The sequence below is a fragment of the Choloepus didactylus genome, chromosome 15, assembly GCF_015220235.1.
Source record: "Choloepus didactylus isolate mChoDid1 chromosome 15, mChoDid1.pri, whole genome shotgun sequence".
Classification (NCBI taxonomy): domain Eukaryota; kingdom Metazoa; phylum Chordata; class Mammalia; order Pilosa; family Megalonychidae; genus Choloepus; species Choloepus didactylus.
The window spans coordinates 26,509,552-26,528,522 of record NC_051321.1 but is presented as its reverse complement, the minus strand read 5'-3'; the positions used below and the strand labels follow the sequence as shown (position 1 = coordinate 26,528,522).

The 18,971-nt window shown below is 38.2% G+C and overlaps 1 protein-coding gene across 3 annotated transcripts in view; it reads right to left on the bottom strand.

Annotated features, from left to right (window-relative positions):
* SORCS1 (sortilin related VPS10 domain containing receptor 1) overlaps positions 1-18,971 on the bottom strand; it is a 549,535-nt gene that overhangs the window by 225,889 nt on the left and 304,675 nt on the right. For all 3 annotated transcript variants that reach the window (XM_037804645.1, XM_037804643.1, XM_037804644.1), the window contains exon 3: positions 7,946-8,045. In XM_037804645.1, the coding sequence (XP_037660573.1) occupies positions 7,946-8,045 (100 nt within the window). The remainder of the gene's footprint in view (positions 1-7,945; positions 8,046-18,971) is intronic.

Below are 18,971 nucleotides of genomic sequence, written 5' to 3'. Positions count from 1 at the left end.
ACTAGAAACAAATGTTCTAGATACAGTATGTCAAACACTGCATGATTGAAACCTCTGAGAAACCACAGGGAGTGTGCTGGAAGCAAACAACTCAGGATGTTGAAAAGACCTCTGACCATTTTCCACAGCAGAGAGCAACTTGGAACCAACCTGAAAAAATGCATTTGTCTTTCAAACAGGGTAATAGATGGACACGTAACATCATGCCAGCCAGGCTTCAGGAAACAGGCGCTCTAGTAAAGACAGATGATGAGGCAAAAATAAATAAATAGGTAGACAGATAGATAGATAACTAAGTAAAATACACATACACTCACATCCAATCCCCAAAGGGGACGATGACAGTCTACTGTTCATATTTGAAGAATCGTAAGCCTCCTGATACAAGTTTTCTTACATATCTGAAAACTTCTGAAAATCCAGTCACAGAAGCAAACTACCTTCTGAGAACCAGTCAGTGGTAGAAGAAATATGCAGTGTCCAGATTAGTCTCAAGTCATAATATTTTGAGACTAATTTAGGCTCGCTGTATCTTGATTAACTGTAATTAGTTAAAAAGGAATAAAACCAAAAGATAATGTCCTAAATTGTTTTTTATTTGTTTGCTTGCTTGTTTTTTTTTTTTTTTTGGGGGGGTGGGGCAATAGAAAAAACACTACCTGAAGCCAACTAGGAGGCATTGTCTAAACTTAGGAAAGATTACCTGTGAAATTATTTCCCTTCTAGTTTTGACTTACTTAGCTAGATATTTTACCTGTTTTTTTTTTTTTTTTTTTTTTGTCATATAAACATGACTAATAAAACTAACTTGGTCCTCATACAGCCATAACTTAGTTTTTTTTCCCAAATCAGCAAGTCACGACTAATATTTAATGTATTAGATCTTATTATACGTGATAGACACAACATCTTACAAATGAGGAATAACAAATATGTAGAGTTAATTATGTAAGAAACTTCCTTCCAACAAAAAAGTATTTAGCACTACTTAATGCTGCATATAATAAAATAGTATACTTCTAGTTAATCTGATCAGTTCTGAGAACCCAGGCAAATTGGCAATGGGGAGAGCAAGACAGAGAAGAGAGTAAGTTGTTTTTGAATCTATGCACTGATCAGAATTAACTGGCTTAATCTGCCTTTCTTTTTACAACATTAGTGCTAGAGAAACACAGATAAGATTCAATAAAATCAGCTGGGTACCAACTATGTCACATACTGTGCTTAAATCGAAAAGAGTGTGGTTTCAGTCAGCTTTTATTTATTTATGAATATTATCATTGGCACTTTGATTTATACAAAATAAGGCGGGGTACATGATTGTTTCAGGCTTAGTTTGTTACACAGAGAGGGCAATGGCCGAGATCAGTGTTTTGTTTTGTTTTGTTTTTCCCAGCTGTGGAAAAATCCCAGGGATTCCCTTAGGGCCACCTTAGGACAAGGGGGTTACCCAGTACCCCTGCTCCTGGCACTCTGCTCCCAGATCAAACAGAGCACTCAAGCTATGATGCTGTAGCTTGTTGGAAAACCAGGGGCTTGGATGACTGTCGGAAAATTACCCAGAGAAAAAAATGTAGATGCAGGATGCATTCTTGTTTTTTGTTGTTGTTGTTTATTTTACAATGCTCAAGAAAAGAACTGAGAAATACTTGATGGACTAAAACAGTATAAACCTTCAGCTGTACCCAACAAGGATCAAAGGAGGCAATCTTTTTCCCTTTAGCCACCGTTGCCTAGGTTAAGTGTGAGAAAGTAAGCATTTGTTCACTAAAAAGTCACTTTTATTGAAGTTTGGAAAATGCCACTTCCACTATGTCTCTGAGTTCATGCTAAGCACTTCTTTATGAAAGAAACACACATTACTTTTTAAAGATAAGAGGCAAACAGATGATCTTGTGTACAAAAGGACAGATAAAAGAGTTAGGGTGGAATGAGCAAGTGTTGAGTGTCCACCAAGGGAAATGTCATGTATCCATTTTGATGTATTATGCAATAAACTAGTTCCCCTCGGCCTCACTAGATAATGTCGAGTGAGTGCTATGCAAAGTCCTGGCATTGTAAATATTAATTATGTTCTTCCTGGGTAGCAAAAGTAAAATTATACATTATGGCTTAGATATGACTAAAACCTACAGAGATTATTTTTAACTATCCTTGATTATTCACTTGAAAGAATTAATTTTATAATTAGAGAAAATAAATGACTCAAAGCTGGCTTCACAGGGCACTTTCCTTTTCACATTCCAGCCCAGGAGTCCAAAACCCAACCTAAATGCATGTGTTGAATTTAGCCATGTGTTGCACACCCACCATATACCAAGAAGTCCCTAGGCTTGCCATGTTGGCTGCCACAAAGCTGATCAAGGCTCTTTTCTCTATTGAGGACCTTACACCCTAAAGGAGTAATTAGACATGGTCAAAGACACTACAATCCAAAGTAAGAGACAAACGGTGGAAAAGAGACGCTGGTGTCTTAGAGATTGGAGGAATGAAGAAAATTTCATTAGGGAAACTGATTAGATTTTATGGAACAGGTGGCATTTGAGGTTTACTTTAAAGTCCTTATGATCCTAGCTTTTCATTCACCAGTTGCATGTTACTAAACTCTCTAGGACTCAGCTCCCATACCCATTCAACAAAAGAGTACAGCCTGAATATCCCCAACATCTTTTAGGCTCTGATTCAATGATTCCGTAATTCTTCCTGAGGTAAGTTGGTGGACCCTATCAACCACACCCCTTCTCTCTCCCAGATACATGGTATAGACTACTAAACCAAATGACAAGGGGAATTTAGCACACCCAGGATATACAGAGAGGAGATAAGAAGTCAGTAAGCAAACCTTCATTTAGAAAGTGCCACATACAGTATGGTAATTAAAACCTAAATACATAGAAAAAAATGCAAACAGTGTTTAATGTTGGCATGTACAAAGAGACCCACAGGAATGATCAATGTCTTCTGAGGAGCTAGAGTTCTATTTATAGGATGTCTTGGAAGACTCTCTCCACAGGAATGATACTAATTAAGTGGTGATACAGAAATGAGAAGGAAGTGGGGCATGGAGGGGGCACAAGAGACATAAAGAACACATACTTTTTAGGTTTTTTCTTTACTGGGAACATAGTGCACACAGCATAAGGTTGTAACAACTAAATGAACTGACTGCTCCAAAAAAAAAAAAAAAAAAATCCCCCTCCACTGAATTCCATGTGTGTTTTTGTATCCTTGAAGATGTAATAGACCACCATGTGAAGGGAAAACAGCTGAGGTTGCTTGGGGGTGATGGGAAATGTTATCACCGGCAGATACACAGAGAGTATAAAGTTTTCCTTTTAGGAAGAAGCCAAATAAACTTAGCAAGAATTTAAGAGTGAGACCAAGATTTCAGCAATGAAAAAAATTTTTTTCATTGCTACATTTGCATTACTTCTTCCCATTGCCTTCTCCATCCCAGCTGTCCCTTTCAGGTATGGGTTAAATCCTCTTTTCTCATAGCAGACTATATGTATGTAGCCAATAAACCACCACTGACACTTTACAAGCTTAGGGATCTGGCATGAACTGGGGTTGGGGGTGCACTCTCCCTCCGAGATGCAGTGATGGAGAGGGAGCCTGCATCCCTGGCACTAGGACCCACTAAGCCTTATTCTTTTGGACTGAGCTCATCTGAGGCCAGGTGCAAGGTGCCTTCTAAAAAGAGTATGGTTGAGCTAAGGTAAAACCTGGGATCCAGCTTTCAATGTCTCTTTGTTATTCAAGACTTTCTAGACTGACATATCATGAGATTACAGTTTTTACTGTAACAGATGTATCCAAGGAAAGCTGCTAAAATTTACAGCAGGCTTGCTGAGAAATTACCAATGGATGGTTATCAATTTAAACTGTAAATAATGGTCTGCTTTGTTCTGGACTCTGATCCTGGTAATGCCCCTAACAAGCTGCCTGCAAGGCTAGGGCACAATGCCCACTGTTGGAGACACACTGATGGAGAAACTGCACTTGTCCTCACGAGCAGCTAAAAATAGCAATAAGAAATTGAAGGCAAAACAGGTTTCTGAGGAATGCAAGATGGTTGCCCTGATGTCAGTTTTATTCCAGTTGCTCCCATGGATGTGAGAAGCAGAGAGAATTATTTAGCACAAAAGATGCTAACTTGTTAGAGAGCAGTCTAGAGACCTGAAAGAATTAATACAACTCTTTAAAGGATGCTGCCCTTTTCACTGGAGTCAGAGCAAATGAGTGCCTATGTCCTGCATAATTGATAGAGCCTATACATCCTTTTCTTCTTTTTATACAAAACCTCATTGATTGGGGAAAATATAGTCATACTTTAAAATGTTGTGCAGGTACTATTTCTTTGGTTCAAATATGTCTCTTTGGGAGCAAAAGTAAATATTTCACAATGATAAATTTACCTCATAAGTAGAAACACTGTACGCAAATACACTGCTATGTCAACTTTATTGATTTTTGCACCATTGTAAAAACCTTCATCATCCTCCAATATTTTAAAAATCTATCAGCATTTCAGAAAGTGACCCTAAAGGCCTCATTCATTATAGAGGAAAAGATCCCTTTGTTTATTAGGTTCCCCCATAAACACTGTGACTTTAACAGCTCAGGCCCGCCTCTGCTTCTGCAGAGGTAATGGCCGGAGAAAGCTGTTCTCCCATACTCATGGGCAATGACTTCTCCTTCTCTAGGGCTAGGTTTTGCCAACCCTTAAGATCAGCCAATGCCATGGTCAGATGCCTTTTTAAAAGTCCTCCAAGTAATTATGGAGAGGTATACAGCTGATTAAATGAATGGGCTGAACCAGGTGGATTCTATGGCAGGACCCCTTGCTGTGTTTCCCTCAGAGCTTTGCTGCCAGTGGGAGAGCTAAATCTTCACCTGAGTGTCTCCCTCTTCGTGTACTGCCCCAGGAAACAACCTGCAAATCTCCAAAGCATCCTCACACGATTTCTCAAGTACAAAAAAGCTTACAATTTCATTCAGTATTTGGCACCTTAACGTAACCGAGGAGTTAGGGTTTAAAGAATGTTTATGACTACTGAATCATTCTATAAATATCCCTTTTGTCTTTGTGATATATTATAGTAGACAGAGATGAAATACCTGAAATCTATTTAGTAACCCAGTTTCCCTGATCCCTGAAAATGATTGTAAAAGCCCTTATCTTGTGCATTTGTCCTTTTTTTTTTTTAATTTTTACTTTAGAAACGTGTAAGGACAAATGCCCTAATGCTAATGAAGGAACTTGAGTCAGCTATTAACTGATACTAGCCCCAGTTTCACTCCTTTACATTTGTAAATTGTTAGGGTTTATACTTTCTTATTGAAACAATAACTCTGTCTCCCCTCTTTTCAGTTTACATTTGCTATTCAAAGGATAACTGTCTCCCTTCCTTTCTGATCTCGACTTGCTATTTGATAAAGACTTCATCTCCCTTTGTTAAAATCCATAAAACCTTGAACCCCCTAAACTCAAGGGAACAGATTTTCAGGTCTCTAGGCCATCTGATCTCCTGCTCCGCGCCTAGCAATAAACTCTTTCTCTCTTTGAAACCCTGGTGTCTCAAGAATTGGTCATTTGGGCAATAGGGCAGAAAATTCATTGCCTTTGTCCAGTATCATTTTTTTAGCATGTTCCTCTCTCACACACACCAACAGTATAGAAACTACTACTAAATTAAAACAATTCTAAGTCTCTTCCAGGCATAAATTCCTTTGTTTTTGCCTATATCCCTTAATAAATGGAGAAAATAAGGTTTGGGAAATTTAAATGACTCACCTGAAGTCACCTGTTCGGCGGAAGGGACTTAGATTCCCAAATCTTAGTTCGGACCTTTCAATTACAAAAAGTTACCTTGCATTTACTGCTAGAATACAGACTTTGAGACCAGATGCTGCTTTATTTCTCTTTGCATCCTATGGTCACGTTGCAAGGCATACAGTTTGTTGATTGTTAAATTATATTAACTAAAAATGTTAACTGGATGAAAAAAATCAATAGGGATTACAAAAATCGGCAGAAACCCAACAAACGTAACTAAATTTCATTGTAAAAAAATAAAGGACATAATTCAGTTCCTCAATTTCAATTGTATAAAGCAGATCAAAATTCTTTAGCTGTAATTGTTGATGATGGACCAGTAACCAGCTAATAAGGGGAAGCTAGGGATGTTTAGGGTATATCTTTAAACTTGTGAGGTTGACATTATTGAGCTGTGTTGTCCAATACTGTAGACACCAACCACATGTAGCAATTTAAATTTAAATTAATTAAAATTAAACAAAATATAAAATCCAGTTGTTCAGTCATATTAGCCATATTTCAAGTGCTCAATAAGCACAAGAGGTTAGTGGCTACAATTATCAGATAGCTTAGATAGCTTATTTCCATCTATTGGACAACTGCTACTCGATAATCGCTACTATTTCTTTCAATAATTTTATGAAGAAGGAAGAAGAAGACAAGAAAAACAGAAAAAAAGAAGAGAAAAACATTGATACAGCCTTTACCATTCTGTGTTAAGGATTTGAAGTATCTTATTTCATACAACCTTTACAACTTCCCTTATGAGGTTACTATAATTATTTCCATTTAAAATTTGATAACACTGTGCTTATAGAGATTGAGTAAATCACCATAGTTATACATCTGGTAAGTAGTATAGCCAGGCTTTTCACTCAAGCCATCTGACTCTAGAGTCTACGCTCAACTGATAAATTATACTGCTTCTACTGAAGACATTGAAATGCTGTGAGCCAGAGAGATATTGTACTTTACAGCAGTAGTTCTTAATCCTAGAAGAGTATCTTTTCCAAGATGCAATTACCTGAGCCCTACTCCAGTGTTAACAAGGGTGGGGTGAGGGAATGCACATTCTGGGAGCACCTAGTGCTTTTGATGTGCAGCCAGAGTTGAGGACAACTGCTTTAGAGATGTTGTAGCGCATCTTTCACATTCCAGATGAGGATATGCAGTAGCTAATGACATACCTGAGATGAAAGCCTAGATATCAGTGTTACCACCAGAACGGAATACTGTGGAGGAAGTATTAATGAACAAAACTTTTCTATCTTTTGATGGACAGTTCATGTAATTCATGTTATATTTAGAAATTATATGTCAGAACTCAGAATTTGATAGCACAAATATTTCAAACAAAGGGATGGATGTAGCACAACTCATCTTCTGAGACACACAGGTCTTTCTCATATAAAGCAAACCTTTTCTTCCTAAGAAAATAATTATCTGAAGAATAGATAAGTCCTCCTAAACAGGAACAGTATGAGGTAATGGAAAGATTACTGACTGCCAATAAAAAAACGTGAATTTTAGTCCCAGCTGTGCCCATAACTCTGCAATGGGGACAAATCAGCACCTTTCTCTAAAACATAGTTTCTCTTCTTTAAAATTAGGATGTTGCATACAGTTATCTCCAGAGTCACTTCCAACTAAGTTCTACCCTCTGGAGGCAGCAATCTCTCCACTCTTCTAAGGATCTCTCTTCTGCAAAATGCAGCACCTCCATCAATAGACATTAAAGCTCTCACATGTGGCAGGATAATGCAGTCACTTAAATTCTGGCTAAACTATTTACTCTGTCAGAGGAGAACAGGGGGACATCTGAGGTTCAGGTTCCTGTGACAGCTCTTATGAGAAAGCCAGCAACATCCACTCAACAAGACCCATTCCCTGCAGCTGCCCTTCAGAAATGGTCATTCCCACCTACCCCTCGCCCTCCTACAGTCACAGTTGCTGATCTGAAAATTATGATGTGTCAGACTTTTCTGCCTTTAACATCCATCAAATCATCTTTACATCTCTAATCCCAGCTTAAATGCAATGGATTTTTAGGTAGCTAGAGAAGTTAGCCGAGCAAGACAGAAGTCACATCATGAATAAGTAGCATGCTGAATATACATTTCTTACCTTTTGCTTGTTGGTAGGACACACATAGAGATAGCTCAAAATTGTCTTCAACCCAACTTTATCATTCAGTTTCTCATAGGTTGTCCCATAATCAGTTGACCTATAATTCAAAAGGAGCATCAATGAGGACAGAAGTATATGTCATTTGGCTGCTTGTCGCGTAGCAAAATGGCTCTCGGGAGGCTTCTGAATGATTCATGTAGTATATAATGATGCTTAATTATGTACACAGTAGCATCATGTGAGTGGTTAACATTTGCATTTAAATTGAATTGGTAAAAATTAAAACTCCATCTCTCTACTGCTCCTTAATGTATGTACATTGCATAAAGAATGTAATTAATTCACAATGGTTGAGAGATAAGAGCGTCTCTTGAATTTGACCAAAGAAATAAAGGGTTTTGTAGCTAGATTTGACCTTTCCAAACTTTTGCTTTATCTTTTATCACAGAGGAAAAGTAGGATATCTTGATTTATCTACAAATTGTGTTTTCTTTCATGAGTCATAGAATATATGGTGGGTCAGTCCCTTCAAAGGTCACTCGTCTTTTCTTATTATTTAAAAGCAAGAAAATGTCTAAATAATAAGTGAAATTTCACGATCATATTCAGTGGCCTTTTCCAATGTTAAGTGACCGAGAGTTGGGAGGATACTTCCTGGCAACCCACTCTATCTTTCTTACAGATTTTCTCATCTTTATCTAGCCACTGGTCAATAACATTAATTCAGACTGAATAAACAGGTTTTAATTACCTTCTCTTTGAAGGTCTACCGTATATTTCAGAATTGTTATCTGTGGCCATCATTAACAATAATGCACAGTGAATATTATCTGTATTTGAAAAAAGAGGTCGAGAGATGTTAAGCAAACTGATGGGAGTCACACAGCTGACGATTGGGGCAGCTGGAATTTGAATACAGGGATTCTGGCTTCATGCCCTGGGCTGGTTTCATTATACCACAGCTGTTTTTATATATTTAAGGGAGAGAGAGAAAAAATTTCCCCTCAGCCTTCTTTTCTCACTGAGGACAGTCCCAGTCCAACTTATTCACATTTATAGAACTCATAAAATATACCAGGCATGTCAGAAATAAGTGCCAGGATACAACACGGAGCCCCAACTATCAAATATCTAACAGTCTTATTTAAGGGACAAAAACATAAACAAATAGTTATAATGTATTAAGTGCAATGATAGATATTAACAATGCTAAGAAAATTATTTTCATTTAATCAGAAAAACACAATAATATAATCATTTTGATTCATTTCTGATATTGATAAAATTTACAGATTTCTACAGGTCATCAAGCCAAGCAGATGGTGTGTATGTTAACAACCTCATTCCCATCCATTTGGAGTCTGCTGTGAACCTGGCACCAGAGCAAGAAGGCTGTATAATATATGGTCCCAAAATTAATATATTCTGGCTGGGGTTCAGGACATTTTTTCTTAAAATAAATAATGATGTAAGTCAGTATGTGATAAATACCAAAGGGTCAATATTTTAAAAGATTTAAATGATATTCCAAATCCCTGAGAATTGGAATATTATGCAAAGCTTCTTGGAAGAAGTATAGACCTTGAAAATGGATAGGACTTTATCAAAGGGAGGTGGGAAGAGCAGCACACTTTAGAAGGCACCATCTGTAAACTGGATATATACCAGGCCATTACCACAATCAAACAAACATCAGCATGATAATCAAAAATATTTGAAGAGCATTCCAACACTCTTTCACAGATCTTATTCATGAACCACAGCAAAACTACCAAAAAAGTGGATATAAGGAGATGTCCCCCTAGTCTCTAAGAAACATCTGAGACTCCTTTCCACACCCATTCCGCTCTTGATGTCTGGCATCTTTCCACTCTTAACCTAGCCTTCTTGGGTCATTTTCCTCCTATTAGAACTTGCTTGTCTCCAAAACTTCACTATCCTGTTCCTTTTATTGTGTAGTTTATTTCACTCACTATTCTAAACAATATTCAAAAATTCAAGAACTATACAAGCAGGTGCAAAATCTTCCTGGGAGATGCAAGAGAAGGGGAAAATGTTTACTTCTACGTTAATAAATTTTCCCTAGGGATAGGTGATAATGTTGGAGATAATCAATTTTCCTAGAGAAATAATGGGAAGGGAGGACAGAGAAGTAGGAACTAGACTATTGAGGGTGTGATAATGATTTTCATATAATTTCTATTAACTTGATCCTTGAGCTACTCGGTGAATATTTTTACATTAAAAAAATATACCCTGGAGGCGGGGCAAGATGGCAGACTGGTGAGCTGTATGTTTTAGTTACTCCTCCAGGAAAGTAGGTAGAAAGCCAGGAACTGCGTGGACTGGACACCACAGAGCAATCTGACTTTGGGCATACTTCATACAACACTCATGAAAATGTCGAACTGCTGAGATTAGTGAAATCTGTAAGTTTTTGCGGCCAGGGGACCCGCGCCCCTCCCTGCCAGGCTCAGTCCCGTGGGAGGAGGGGCTGTCAGCTCCGGGAAGGAGAAGGGAGAACTGCAGTGGCAGCCCTTATCGGAATCTCATTCTACTGATCCAAACTCGAACCATAGATAGACTGAGACCAGACACAAGAGAATCTGAGAGCAGCCAGCCCAGCAGAGAGGAGACAGGCATAGAGAAAAAAAAACAACACGAAAAACTCCAAAATAAAAGCGGAGGATTTTTGGAGTTCTGGTGAACATAGAAAGGGGAAGGGCCCTGAGGCGCATACGCAAATCCCGAAGAAAAGCTGATCTCTCTGCCCTGTGGACCTTTCCTTAATGGCCCTGGTTGCTTTGTCTCTTACCATTTCAATAACCCATTAGATCTCTGAGGAGGGCCCTTTTTTTTTTTTTTTTTTTTTTTTTTAATCCTTTTTTCTTTTTCTGAAACAATTACTCTAAGAAGCCCAATACAGAAAGCTTCAAAGACTTGCTATTTGGGCAGGTCAAGTCAAGAGCAGAACTAGGAGAGCTCTGAGACAAAACGCAATAATCCAGTGGCTGAGAAAATTCACTAAACACCACAACTTCCCAAGAAAAGGGGGGTGTCCGCTCACAGCCATCATCCTGGTGGACAGGAAACACTCCTGCCCATCGCCAGCCCCATAGCCCAGAGCTGCCCCAGACAACCCAGTGTGACGGAAGTGCTTCAAATAACAGGCACACACCACAAAACTGGGCGTGGACATTAGCCTTCCCTGCAACCTCAGCTGATTGTCCCAGAGTTGGGAAGGTGGAGCAGTGTGAATTAACAAAGCCCCATTCAGCCATCATTTCAGCAGACTGGGAGCCTCCCTACACAGCCCAGCAGCTCAGAACCGCCCTGGGGGGATGGCACTCACCTGTGACATAGCACAGTCATCCCTCAACAGAGGACCCGGGGTGCACGGCCTGGAAGAGGGGCCCACTTGCAAGTCTCAGGAGCCATACGCCAATACCAAGGACTTATGGGTCAGTGGCAGAGACAAACTGTGGCAGGACTGAACTGAAGGATTAGACTATTGCAGCAGCTTTAAAACTCTAGGATCACCAGGGAGATTTGATTGTTAGAGCCACCCCCCCTCCCTGACTGCCCAGAAACACGCCCCATATACAGGGCAGGCAACACCAACTACACACGCAAGCTTGGTACACCAACTGGACCCCACAAGACTCACTCCCCCACTCACCAAAAAGGCTAAGCAGGGGAGAACTGGCTTGTGGAGAACAGGTGGCTCGTGGACGCCACCTGCTGGTTAGTTAGAGAAAGTGTACTCCATGAAGCTGTAGATCTGATAAATTAGAGATAAGGACTTCAATTGGTCTACAAATCCTAAAAGAACCCTATCAAGTTCAGCAAATGCCACGAGGACAAAAACAACAGAAAATTATAAAGCATATGAAAAAACCAGACGATATGGATAACCCAAGCCCAAGCACCCAAATCAAAATATCAGAAGAGACACAGCACCTAGAGCAGCTACTCAAAGAACTAAAGATGAACAATGAGACCATAGTACGGGAGACAAAGGAAATCAAGAAGACCCTAGAAGAGCATAAAGAAGACATTGCAAGACTAAATTAAAAAATGGATGATCTTATGGAAATTAAAGAAAATGTTGACCAAATTAAAAAGATTCTGGACACTCATAGTACAAGACTAGAGGAAGTTGAACAACGAATCAGTGACCTGGAAGATGACAGAATGGAAAATGAAAGCATAAAAGAAAGAATGGGGAAAAAAATTGAAAAAATCGAAATGGACCTCAGGGATATGATACACAATATGAAACGTCCAAATATAAGACTCATTGGTGTCCCAGAAGGGGAAGAAAAGGGTAAAGGTCTAGGAAGAGTATTCAAAGAAATTGTTGGGGAAAACTTCCCAAATCTTCTAAACAACATAAATACACAAATCATAAATGCTCAGCGAACCCCAAATAGAATAAATCCAAATAAACCCACTCCGAAACATATACTGATCACACTGTCAAACACAGAAGAGAAGGAGCAAGTTCTGAAAGCAGCAAGAGAAAAGCAATTCACCACATACAAAGGAAACAGCATAAGACTAAGTAGTGACTACTCAGCAGCCACCATGGAGGCGAGAAGGCAGTGGCACGATATATTTAAAATTCTGAGTGAGAAAAATTTCCAGCCAAGAATACTTTATCCAGCAAAGCTCTCCTTCAAATTTGAGGGAGAGCTTAAATTTTTCACAGACAAACAAATGCTGAGAGAATTTGCTAACAAGAGACCTGCCCTACTGGAGATACTAAAGGGAGCCCTACAGACAGAGAAACAAAGAAAGGACAGAGAGACTTGGAGAAAGGTTCAGTGCTAAAGACATTCGGTATGGGTACAATAAAGGATATTAATAGACAGAGGGGAAAAATATGACAAACATAAACCAAAGGATAAGATGGCTGATTCAAGAAATGCCTTCACAGTTATAACGTTGAATGTAAATGGATTAAACTCCCCAATTAAAAGATACAGATTCGCAGAATGGATCAAAAAAAATGAACCATCAATATGTTGCATACAAGAGACTCATCTTAGACACAGGAACACAAAGAAACTGAAAGTGAAAGGATGGAAAAAAATATTTCATGCAAGCTACAGCCAAAAGAAAGCAGGTGTAGCAATATTAATCTCAGATAAAATAGACTTCAAATGCAGGGATGTTTTGAGAGACAAAGAAGGCCACTACGTACTAATAAAAGGGGCAATTCAGCAAGAAGAAATAACAATCGTAAATGTCTACGCACTCAATCAAGGTGCCACAAAATACATGAGAGAAACACTGGCAAAACTAAAGGAAGCAATTGATGTTTCCACAATAATTGTGGGAGACTTCAACACATCACTCTCTCCTACAGATAGATCAACCAGACAGAAGACCAATAAGGAAATTGAAAACCTAAACAATCTGATAAATGAATTAGATTTAACAGACATCTACAGGACATTACATCCCAAATCACCAGGATACACATACTTTTCTAGTGCTCATGGAACTTTCTCCAGAATAGATCATATGCTGGGACATAAAACAAGCCTCAATAAATTTAAAAAGATTGAAATTATTCAAAGCACATTCTCTGACCACAATGGAATACAATTAGAAGTCAATAACCATCAGAGACTTAGAAAATTCACAAATACCTGGAGGTTAAACAACATACTCCTAAACAATCAGTGGGTTAAAGAAGAAATAGCAAGAGAAATTGCTAAATATATAGAGACGAATGAAAATGAGAACACAACATACCAAAACCTATGGGATGCAGCAAAAGCAGTGCTAAGGGGGAAATTTATAGCACTAAACGCATATATTAAAAAGGAAGAAAGAGCCAAAATCAAAGAACTAATGGATCAACTGAAGAAGCTAGAAAATGAACAGCAAACCAATCCTAAACCAAGTAGAAGAAAAGAAATAACAAGGATTAAAGCAGAAATAAATGACATAGAGAACAAAAAAACAATAGAGAGGATAAATATCACCAAAAGTTGGTTCTTTGAGAAGATCAACAAGATTGACAAGCCCCTAGCTAGACTGACAAAATCAAAAAGAGAGAAGACCCATATAAACAAAATAATGAATGAAAAAGGTGACATAACTGCAGATCCTGAAGAAATTAAAAAAATTATAAGAGGATACTATGAACAACTGTATGCCAACAAACTGGATAATGTAGAGGAAATGGACAATTTCCTTGAAACATATGAACAACCTAGACTGACCAGAGAAGAAATAGAAGACCTCAACCAACCCATCACAAGCAAAGACATCCAATCAGTCATCAAAAATCTTCCCACAAATAAATGCCCAGGGCCAGATGGCTTCACGGGGGAATTCTACCAAACTTTCCAGAAAGAACTGACACCAATCTTACTCAAACTCTTTCAAAACATTGAAGAAAATGGAACACTACCTAACTCATTTTATGAAGCTAACATCAATCTAATACCAAAACCAGGCAAAGATGCTACAAAAAAGGAAAACTACCGGCCAATCTCCCTAATGAATATAGATGCAAAAATCCTCAACAAAATACTTGCAAATCGAATCCAAAGACACATTAAAAAAATCATACACCATGACCAAGTGGGGTTCATTCCAGGCATGCAAGGATGGTTCAACATAAGAAAATCAATCAATGTATTACAACACATTAACAAGTCAAAAGAGAAAAATCAGTTGATCATCTCAATAGATGCTGAAAAAGCATTTGACAAAATCCAACATCCCTTCTTGATAAAAACACTTCAAAAGGTAGGAATTGAAGGAAACTTCCTCAACATGATAAAGAGCATATATGAAAAACCCACAGCCAGCATAGTACTCAATGGTGAGAGACTGAAAGCCTTCCCTCTAAGATCAGGAACAAGACAAGGATGCCCGCTATCACCACTGTTATTCAACATTGTGCTGGAAGTGCTAGCCAGGGCAATCCGGCAAGACAAAGAAATAAAAGGCATCCAAATTGGAAAAGAAGAAGTAAAACTGTCATTGTTTGCAGATGATATGATCTCATATCTAGAAAACCCTGAGAAATCGACGATACAGCTACTAGAGCTAATAAACAAATTTAGCAAAGTAGCGGGATACAAGATTAATGCACATAAGTCAGTAATGTTTCTATATGCTAGAAATGAACAAACTGAAGAGACACTCAAGAAAAAGATACCATTTTCAATAGCAACAAAAAAAATCAAGTACCTAGGAATAAACTTAACCAAAGATGTAAAAGACCTATACAAAGAAAACTACATAACTCTACTAAAAGAAATAGAAGGGGACCTTAAAAGATGGAAAAATATTCCATGTTCATGGATAGGAAGACTAAATGTCATTAAGATGTCAATTCTACCCAAACTCATCTACAGATTCAATGCAATCCCAATCAAAATTCCAACAACCTACTTTGCAGACTTGGAAAAGCTAGTTATCAAATTTATTTGGAAAGGGAAGATGCCTCGAATTGCTAAAGACACTCTAAAAAAGAAAAATGAAGTGGGAGGACTTACACTCCCTGACTTTGAAGCTTATTATAAAGCCACAGTTGCCAAAACAGCATGGTACTGGCACAAAGATAGACATATAGATCAATGGAATCGAATTGAGAATTCGGAGATAGACCCTCAGACCTATGGCCGACTGATATTTGATAAGGCCCCCAAAGTCACTGAACTGAGTCATAATGGTCTTTTCAACAAATGGGGCTGGGAGAGTTGGATATCCATATCCAAAAGAATGAAAGAGGACCCCTACCTCACACCCTACACAAAAATTAAATCAAAATGGACCAAAGATCTCAATATAAAAGAAAGTACCATAAAACTCCTAGAAGATAATGTAGGAAAACATCTTCAAGACCTTGTATTAGGCGGCCACTTCCTAGACTTTACACCCAAAGCACAAGCAACAAAAGAGAAAATAGATAAATGGGAACTCCTCAAGCTTAGAAGTTTCTGCACCTCAAAGGAATTTCTCAAAAAGGTAAAGAGGCAGCCAACTCAATGGGAAAAAATTTTTGGAAACCATGTATCTGACAAAAGACTGATATCTTGCATATATAAAGAAATCCTACAACTCAATGACAATAGTACAGACAGCCCAATTATAAAATGGGCAAAAGATATGAAAAGACAGTTCTCTGAAGAGGAAATACAAATGGCCAAGAAACACATGAAAAATTGTTCAGCTTCACTAGCTATTAGAGAGATGCAAATTAAGACCACAATGAGATACCATCTAACACCGGTTAGAATGGCTGCCATTAAACAAACAGGAAACTACAAATGCTGGAGGGGATGTGGAGAAACTGGAACTTTTATTCACTGTTGGTGGGACTGTATAATGGTTCAGCCACTCTGGAAGTCAGTCTGGCAGTTCCTTAGAAAACTAGATATAGAGTTACCATTCGATCCAGCGATTGCACTTCTCGGTATATACCCGGAAGATCGGAAAGCAGTGACACGAACAGATATCTGCACGCCAATGTTCATAGCAGCATTATTCACAATTGCCAAGAGATGGAAACAACCCAAATGTCCTTCAACAGATGAGTGGATAAATAAAATGTGGTATATACACACGATGGAATACTACGCAGCAGTAAGAAGGAACGATCTCGTGAAACATATGACAACATGGATGAACCTTGAAGACATAATGCTGAGCAAAATAAGCCAGGCACAAAAAGAGAAATATTATATGCTACCACTAATGTGAACTTTGAAAAATGTAAAACAAATGGCTTATAATGTAGAATGTAGGGGAACTAGCAATAGAGAGCAATTAAGGAAGGGGGAACAATAATCCAAGAAAAACAGATAAGCTATTTAACGTTCTGGGGATGCCCAGGAATGACTATGGTCTGTTAATTTCTGATGGATATAGTAGGAACAAGTTCACAGAAATGTTGCTGTATTAGGTAACTTTCTTGGGGTAAAGTAGGAACATGTTGGAAGTTAAGCAGTTATCTTAGGTTAGTTGTCTTTTTCTTACTCCCTTGTTATGGTCTCTTTGAAATGTTCTTTTATTGTATGTTTGTTTTCTTTTTAACTTTTTTTTCATACAGTTGATTTAAAAAAGAAGGGAAAGTTAAAAAAAAAAATATATATATATACCCTTAAAGGGAAGGTGAGGCTTATTCTGCAGAGATTCTATGTGGAATCATCCTCATATGTGTGTATGCATGTGTGTATAATTGAAATCCCAATGTGACATGATGACAATGGAATGACTGGTTAAGATGTACACTAGCAACCCTCCTTTAAGAGAGTTTATTGTATTATTGGACACTTTCTCCATCAAGGTATCTGCCATTATTTTCTGTGCCATCTCTGGCTCCTTGGTTTTACAAAGCTCAAAAACTAGACCAAAACTTATTAAATAAGGTAATACTCAATTCAAGCAGAGCTTCAGTCTAAATGGTATGGCAGTACAATAGGCAATGAAATGACAGGAAGAGGAAAAAATGATGTACTTTCACATACCCAAATGGTATAGACTAGCAATTCCCCAATGGCACTCCACGGAACTATAGTTAGAATGTTATTACGTATCAAGGGCCAAACTAATAATCACTGGCATACACTGGAACAGTGAAGTAGTGCAGCCACATGGAAATATTAAATACTTGAAAACCAGTTGGTAAATAGGCATTGCCCCATGTTCCCTGAGTGGCTGCCATGGCCTCTCCCTTGGAGAATGAAGTGAGTTGAATTGTGTCCCCCAAAAGATATGCTGAAGTCCTAACCCCTGGTACCTGTGAATGTGAGCTCTTTGAACTAGGGTCTTTGCAAACGTGATCAAGTTAAGAAGAGGCCATACTGGATTATGGTGAGCCCTAAATCCACTGACTGGGGTCTTTATAAGGAAAGGGAGGTTTGGAGACACACAGACACACATAGAGGGAAGACAGCCATATGATGACAGAGCCAGATTTTTTGAGTGATGCAGCTACAAGCCAAGAAATGTAAAGGATTACAGGCAACCACCAGAAGCTAGGCAGAAGCAAGAAAGGATTCTTCTTTAGAGTCTTCAGAGGGAGCATGGCCCTAATGACACTTTGATTTCAGACTTCTAGCCTCCAGATCTGTGAGGGAATAAACTTCTGTTGTTTTAAGGCACCCAGTTTGTAGTGTTTGTTGTAGCAGACCTAGGAACTTCCTAGATCTCTTCACAGTACAGCAACCAAAAGATTTATGGCTGGCAAAGGAGGGGTCCTCAAGAAACTTGTTCCAGTGCTAAGACTTCTATTTTCATAACTTCTATTATTCTAATATATAGAAACTATATAAATATTTAAAACAAAATTTGCAAACAAAAGGTCCAGGCTGTGCTAACCACAAAGTAACTAATACTATAAAGGAATAAAAAAGGAAATGATCTTAAAAACATATGTATTATATATAGATATATTTTAAGATGAAATTAAGCAGCCTTGAATTCTCAACTTGTACCATTTTTCAAAACATTCCAAGGCAAGCATTATTTTTTCTTCAGGCTTTGTTTATAGGTTGACTTCTGTACAGATGAAAAGCAGGGCTTCTGTCAACACTTACACTGTACTAGAAGAAGCTGAAAACTGAAAAAATAACCATTCCAGGAAAATAAATATGCAAGTGATTATATCAAGGCTCACCTGCTTTTGCTTTTGATTCTTAATCCTTAATCTTAATTATTACTCTACTTTTTTATAACGATGTCTTAAATAGTGACTTTTAGGACACGTTAAAGTATCTACCTTTCTATGCATTAGCTCACTGCTTCTCTGTTTAAGTATTTACTAGATCACAGAGCTGATATGAATCACTCTGAATGGGGGATGGAGGCAATGATGGTTAAACCACATCACATCTGCCTTGCAAGAGCTTACGATGACTGAATAAAGTCATGACACATGCAACAACATGGATGAACCTTGAGGACATTATGTTGAGTGAAATCAGCCAGAAAAAAAAGGACAAATACTGTATGGTCTCACTAATACGGACTAACTATAATGAGCAAACTCTGA